Here is a 7,288-nt window from a genome sequence, read left to right as displayed (position 1 = left end):
ACACACACACACACACACACACACACACACACACACACACACACACACACACGGTCTTCTCATACCTTTGTGATGTGACATTTTCAAGATTACTGAACTCTACTCAGCAACTGACAAACACACACACTGTCACACAGTCAGACAAACTGATACACACCCATGGATGAAAACACAAATGTCCCCCTAAGCTATAGAGATCAGCCTATTCCAAACATGAACCACATAAAATCAGAGCCGTCCACAATGCAAACAGCCCCAGACTGACACAGTTATAGTAGACGAAGGTGTGTATGACAGTGCACCTAGAGGCGGACTAACAATTGGGCAAACCTTGGCAATTGCCAAGGGCCCCGACCAATTCTGCCCTCCGCGAGTTGCGGAGTCGCGATAAACACACACAAATGTAGGCCTAATCTTAATTTGTCACTTATATAAAGTGATCTGAAATAGCCCCCTTGCCCCTTCCATGCCAATTAGTGACGTGTTTAAAGGATGACTTTTGAGGGCAACATGTTTATATTTCGCCAAGGGCCCCAAAATAGCTAGGTCCGCCCCTGAGTGCACATCTCTCTCTTTCTCTGTTTCTCTCTTTTCCTCTTTCTCTCTCTCCCTTCCCCTTCCTTTAATGCTGTCTTTCCTCCTTCCACTCCCTATCCTTCGTTCTCTCTCTCCCCCATCCTCTTTCCCTCTCTCTTTTCTATTCACCCACTCTCCTTCTCTCTCCCTCTCATTCCCCCTCTCTCTCCCTTCCTCTTTCCCTCCCCCTCTACTTCCCTCTTTCTTTTCCTCTCACTCCCCCCCCCTCGCTCTCCTTCTCTCTCTCTCACCCATGTGTCTGTGCCCAAGCCCTCTTGCAGACTACACAGCTTTGACCTGATCCCGTGGCCAGAGAAGCAGACAATGGGGGGAACAAAGGGGTCAGTTGCCTTGGGCCCAGGGAGAGAGGGGCCCAGAATTGGGCCCTCATTACATTATATGTAGGCCTATTAAGTGGGGGGCCCTTTCAGAGGACTTTGTCCCAGGCCCTGGAAAACTTGGGCCGTCAGAGGCCCTGCCTGTGGCTCACACTCATCCGCAGAGGATTCTGGAACCCTCAGTTGGAGACGTGTAGCTTTGGAGCCCCTATCCTCTGTCTGTCTGTCCTCTATCCTCTGTCTGTCTGTCTCTGCCTCTTCCTCCCATCGGGCAGGAGAAAGCCTCCAGTGACGTTCCTGGCTTAACATCTGTCCACATTCATGGGAGGGACAGGGCGGATTGGTGTCATTAATGTACACAGGACTCAGGAGAGAGATCTGTCCATCAGGATCAAAGGGTGATGGAGGGGGGATGTTGGAGGATCCATCAGGAGCTTTGTGGCCCCGTGTCCAGAGAGCAGGAGAGCTTCACTGGGCAAGTCAAGACTTATGGAGGGATCTCAGCTGACTGGCTTTAATGAACAGCTGTCTCGGAGTGGCAGTGGCAGGGTGGATACATGTTTCAGTTTGCAGTTGCACTGAGGTCAGTGATTGTTATAGAACATACGTAATAGAACATGGACAGGTAATTAGTAGTTCAGAAAACATCATTTATTCACAAAATAATAATTTGCATTTTGAAAAACAGTACCCAACAAAAAAAACAGGGTTGGTAATAACACAAAGCATGTACAGTATGTTATACATACAAGAACATAATCACGCAGAGCATACAAATTCTTAGGACTTGGACTGTTTTAAGTGGTTCCCACTTCCAATGATCTTCGTAGGGGTCGGTGTAGCCTACAGGCCTCAGTCTTTCTGGGGTGCCATATGTAAGGTGCATGGTGTGGACTGAGGATCCGAATAATGGAGGGTAATGGGGTAGAATGTGGTGCTATCATGGCTGGCCTGGGGGAGAAATAGGGCCCGGGCACTTTTAGCTTAAAGGGGCCCCTCATAATTAGCAGGGCAGAACTGACTCACCGGTGGGCCATTTCTGAAAATAGGGGCCCACGAGGATGCGGGGCCCACCAAGGTGCGGGGCCGTCCGGGAAATGTCCGCTATGCCAGGTGGCCAGTCCAGCCCTGGGTGCTATGACTGTGTTTGTCTTCTCATCACAATGGATAGGAGCAGATAAAGGCCCGATAGTCCAAGCATGGCATGTCATTAAACTTACTGTCACCTGCAAACACATTTTACACAAGTTAAGAATGTACGTCACACAATGTTATGCTCGATTTAGAAATTACTCATTATATTAAAAATGTTTAACTATAACATACTGAATCAACACAATGACATTACAAAGTCATATGACATTTGTAATATGTTTCATAGCCGGACTATTGTGCAACATGTAGATCTTATTACAATGTTAACGATTTTTGTAAATATTGTTTTGGTAGCCTGATAAACCAAGTCAAGTCAAGTCAAGTCAAGTCAAGTCAAGTTTATTGTCAATTTCTTTACATGCACTGGTCATACAAAGAATTTGAAATTGCGTTTCTTGCTCTCCCATGCAGACATAGACTAATCTAGGTAAGGACATAGACAGTATAGACATAGACAGTACTCATACATGGACGTAGACATTGCTCATACAGACATTTAAAGTGCAAGACTGGACAACAGAAGACTTGTAGAGAACATACATTAAGAGGAGGTATTTTGTTGTGCTTTTTCTAAAAGTCCTTTATAGCGTTCTGACATAGTAATAGTAGCATTTGAAGAAAATAAATAATTAAAAAAGGTTTTATTAAATACACCAGCAGCAGTATGTGTGTGTGTGTGTGTGTTTGTGTGTGTGTGTGTGTGTTTGTATGTGTTTTGTGTGCGTGTGTGTGTGTGTGTGTGTGTGTGTGTGTGTGTGTGTGTGTGTGTGTGTGTGTGTGTGTGTGTGTGTGTGTGTGTGTGTGTGTGTGTGTGTGTGTGTGTGTGTGTGTGTGTGTGTGTTTAGTGCAGGTAGAAAGTGCGTTGTGCGTCTGTGTGTGTGTACCTGTGTATGTGTGTGTGTGTGTATGTGTGTGAGTATGAGTTGTGTGTCAGTGTGTGTATGTTTGGGTTTAGTGCAGAAAGTGCAGTGTGCAGAGTGCGGGTGGCGCTGGTTTACTAGGCTATTGTCTTGAGCTACTTACTGAGTAGTTCGACACAGTCCTCTCTTCCCGACGTGTCATTGGGTTCACCAACCAGCCAGTCAGCATACTTCCACTGCGCTCCATCCAGCCAGATGAAGCGGCCCGTCTGAAACACACATGTGCTCAGTTACAGTGAGATTATTAACCCCTTTGCGCAGAGCCTGTCATAACCTGATTGTCACCAAAATTGTAATGACCAAGTCTTAATCTTGGTAATATCATAGCAATACTGTTATGATGTAGGTCTTTTCAGCCAGGAGTGAACAGGCCTGGTGGCGGGCCCATCTGTACAAAGAGGCTACGCAGTGTTAAAATGCCCACATCCAAAGGTAATCTTACAAGTGCCAATTAATAGATGACACTGCATGTCTATGCTCTACTAACATGTTTTTAACACACATGCCATCATCATCATCATCAGCATCATCATCATCATCATCATCATCATCATCATCATCATCAGTAAGTTATCTAGTCTCACTAAGCCCAAATGTCAGCAAATATGCATACCGTATGTAGGCCTATGCACGCTATGGTCTGTGCAGACTTACATCCAGGTATCGGAGTCCTCCTACCCATGTGCGGGTGTAGCCGCCATTTTGTGCCATGAGGTTCATCATCTGGCGGTGGATGAAGGAGTTGGTGACGGAGGCCAGGTGGCCATTGGGGAAATGGTCCTGGCAGTAGAACTAGACACAAGAGACAGATTTGTTAAATACAATGAGGAAGAATAAATTTTTTGTCTTTGGCTGGGCTCTATAAAGACGCACACTGTACAAAAATCTGCAGGAGATATCAACTTGTCCATTATGCCTTATTGTTAATGATGACGAGTTGAACTAGGAACGGGCAAAGACATGTATATTTATTTGTGAATGTTGATCATTAAACAAGATAGGCCCCTACAAAATGTTCAGGTATGACTACCTCTGTCTTTTGGATACAATATGAGCCTGTAAGTGCATCAGTTATTTCTGAAATGCATTTGTCAGAAAGTAGCAATACCGCCAGTCTTTGCTTTATTTAGACTAACACAGGTGAATTCTTTGAATAGATGGTCTGCTTACTACTAACATCAGCAGTTTTAGCACAGGTCAGATCCATTTTTAACATTTTTCTCTCCATTTGTTATTCTGACACCACCACATCTGTTACACAGTTAGTTTTACAGTGTCAATTCTTTGAGAGTCTATGAGATAAATTAGCATTGCACATTTAGTATGTATTCGTCTGCGGTGAATACAACCCTACCTCAGCATCCCAGGCCTGCTTGGGACCTCTGAAGAACTGGTAGCACCGGCCCTCGATAGTCACTCCTCCGCAGTAGCTCCTCCGAGTGGCCACTGCCGGAAAAACAAAGCAAAACAGTGGATAAGGATGATGTATGCATATGGAACCGTGAAAATGTGCATGGTTAATGTACATTGCGTTGTATTGGTTTCTTGTTGGTTTCTTAGTTTCTAACACACAGCATGCCTACATAACACTGTCAGAAGGTGAACTGTACAAGGCCTTACTAGTTGGTTGACCTTTCAGTTTAGTCACTGAAGTGTGTACTCAAAGAGTCAACAGTATACAATTAGAGCCTGTCTTTCCTCAGAATCCCCCTCACCTTCATCATGGAACTCTCCTTCCAAATTATGTAATTCAATAGTTTTTTCATTATGCTTTTTAGTCAATTTCAATGTAAGAGGCCCCAAAACCAATCACTGGTTGGTGCCCTAAGCACTCTGCATACTCTGCTTATGTCTAGCGGCGTTCCTGCCCCTCACCTTCATCATGGAGTTCTCCATCCAAGTATCTTTCGTAATACGCCATTTTGGCATCTTCCTCTTCGGGTGTCTCCGCCACATTCACCAACATCCTGTCGTCTGTGTCTACCTCTTCTTCTCCAGCCGTGGCTACAGCAGCAGACTCTTCATCGTCTGCTCTCGCCTCCACCTCCTCTTCCTCCTCCTGCTCCACTTCCTGCTCTGGATCCGCTCTCACGACCTCCGGCCCCACCCACATGTCCGGCTCCTCCTCCATCATGGCCTGCCTCAGCGTCATGCCGGCCATCAGAGGCCTCTGGGCGAATCTGGACCGCCCCAAAAGAACCGGCCGCCCTGGTCTCATCCCCTCCTCCTCCTCCTCCTCCACCTCCACTGCAGACGGTTCCACATCCACCACCATTTCGCCCTCCGCCACTGGCCCCTCCTCCCCCATCAGCAGCTCCTCCTCCTCGTCGCGCTCGGCTTCTGTTCCGGGCTCGTCGTCCTGTGAGGTGAGGTCCTCATCTCCGGTAGCCAGAGGCTCCAGCTCCATGCTGGGCTCCTCCACCACCACTCTCAGCCTCTGGTCCTCTAGCATGGCTGCCTTCTCCTCTTCCTCCACCTCCTCCGGCAGAGGCTCCAGCTCCATCTGAGGCTGCTCCACCATCTCATCATAGTCCTCCTCCTCCTCAGCTAAGTTGCCCAGCATCCTGGCTGCTTCCTCCTCTTCCTCTTCAGGCTCGAGCTCCATCGTGGGTTCCTCCACTAATTGAGGCCTCCCTGGTATTGGGTGTACCTCCGGCACAACCGCATTCTCCTCCTCCTCCTCCCCTGTTTCTAACCCTAGCATTGCCTCATCCTTGGGGATGACTTTCTCTTCAGCCACTACCTCCACTCTAGGCTTCCCTGGCATTGGGTGAACCTCTGGCACAATTGCATTCACCTCATCCACTGTCTCCAACCCCAACACTGCTTCGTCTTTTGGAACAATTTCTTCTTCTACTGCAGGGTCCACCTCTGGGAGCAGATTGGATTCCAGTGCTGGTTCCTCAGGGCTCTCCTGTTGAACTTCTTTTTCCTTGACCTGTTCTACCACCACCACCACGGGTTCTACTTCCACTGCTGCGGGGCCCATAGCCGAGGTCTGTGCAGGCTGTTCAGGCTTAGCAGGCTCCTCCTGCGCTTGCTTCTCCAGGCCAGCATCTGGCTTGGCGTCCTGCTGGATCACGTGACCTTGCTCTGGTAGCACATCGGCTGGCAGGAGAACCTCATCCAGAGACACAGGCTCCCACTCAGGGGCTGGCACTGGTACTGCCACCACGGCCACTGAAGATTAAAAGGTGTTTCTCATTAGTGTGTTATGAAAAAAATGGAAGGTCAGAAGAATCTAATGTTGAATGTTGGTTTTTGGATTACATTAGTGTTTACATAGCAGGTCACCCCACCACACCTAATGAACTGAACTATAGTCAATTAGGCCTATGCTTTCAAAAAGTGAAAAACATCCTTGAATTAAAGTGACATAAAAGCTTTGTAATCCGCATACAATTCTGCCAAACTGACTACAAACTTTTTTCACTTTTTATTATGCCGTCCATTATGAAGATACAGAAAGTAGGTTGCTGCGTCATAGAGACAGACTACTCTGTAAAAGGTCTTACCTGCCAGAGCGAGTGACAGGAAAAGAAGTGTCTTCATGTCTGTAAAAGAAAATGTCCGGTTTGTTAACCATTTACAGGAAGCAGCTATTTGGCAGACAGGATTCTCTGTTTAAATAATTGAATTGGTCAGCAGATTTTGAAAGTAACAGGGACACTAACCATGTATGTTATTGCTAACTACAATGGAAGCCATTGTCATGATCACTGTCATAGTCAAAGTCATCTATGGCACCGGCCTCTCACCCCTCAGAACAATTAAATTAATAATTCAAATATTTTGCTTCAAAAGAATTTCACATATACGTCTGTATCAGAATTGTCCCCAAGTACAAACACCAATAGCAAAATGAATCCACATGTACACCTACAAGATATTCCACATTTCCAATTGTGCCAGGTGTGTCTGCTTATTTTTTTAAACTCACCTCTGAGTTGAACTGGGTCGTGTGATATCCTCTTTTGTGATTTGCGAATTCGGAGCACCTGCTTGTGTTCTTAGCTTGTCGTTTCTGTGCACTGTACTGTTTCAGCAGCCTCTTTATGACTTGCTGTTCTGCTGATGTCATTTGTCAGGTACAAACACGGTCCAATGGGCATGTGCAACTACTGCCCTTATCATTAACCTTATCTAAATGATGGATGGTCACGCTTTCCCATACTTCCTTGTTTATACATTTACCACAACATCGCACATGATACCACTTACTGTAACTGTGTTCAGTTTTACCTTTTCGACATGTTTAATACATTCAGTCACAAATAAATGTATGAAGTTGATTATGTT

The 7,288-nt window shown here is 46.3% G+C and overlaps 1 protein-coding gene across 1 annotated transcript; it reads right to left on the bottom strand.

The window, feature by feature from the left end:
- Nucleotides 1-1,543: 1,543 nt before the first annotated feature.
- si:ch211-160b11.4 (FK506-binding protein 5) lies at nucleotides 1,544-7,028 on the bottom strand. Its single transcript, XM_063214604.1, has 7 exons — nucleotides 6,930-7,028; nucleotides 6,505-6,543; nucleotides 4,865-6,169; nucleotides 4,344-4,435; nucleotides 3,644-3,781; nucleotides 3,093-3,198; nucleotides 1,544-2,140 (listed from the first exon to the last, which is right to left on the bottom strand). Exons 2-7 carry the CDS (start codon nucleotides 6,539-6,541, stop codon nucleotides 2,073-2,075), a joined length of 1,746 nt encoding a protein of 581 aa, XP_063070674.1. The 5' UTR covers nucleotides 6,542-6,543; nucleotides 6,930-7,028; the 3' UTR covers nucleotides 1,544-2,072.
- Between the last annotated feature and the right edge of the window lie 260 nt (nucleotides 7,029-7,288).

This window comes from Engraulis encrasicolus, chromosome 13 (assembly GCF_034702125.1).
Source record: "Engraulis encrasicolus isolate BLACKSEA-1 chromosome 13, IST_EnEncr_1.0, whole genome shotgun sequence".
Classification (NCBI taxonomy): Eukaryota; Metazoa; Chordata; class Actinopteri; order Clupeiformes; family Engraulidae; genus Engraulis; species Engraulis encrasicolus.
This window is presented reverse-complemented; position numbering and strand designations above follow the sequence as displayed.

Bases quoted from the DNA above. Each gene is read 5' to 3' on its own strand.
- si:ch211-160b11.4 (XM_063214604.1), bottom strand. From the start codon at position 6,541: ATGAAGACACTTCTTTTCCTGTCACTCGCTCTGGCAG. The intron at 4,436-4,864 runs GTGAGGGGCAGG...TTTTTCCGGCAG, and splicing joins TGGAGAACTCCATGATGAAG to TGGCCACTCGGAGGAGCTAC. The intron at 2,141-3,092 runs GTAAGTAGCTCA...ATGTGTTTGCAG, and splicing joins GGACTGTGTCGAACTACTCA to GTGACAGTAAGTTTAATGAC.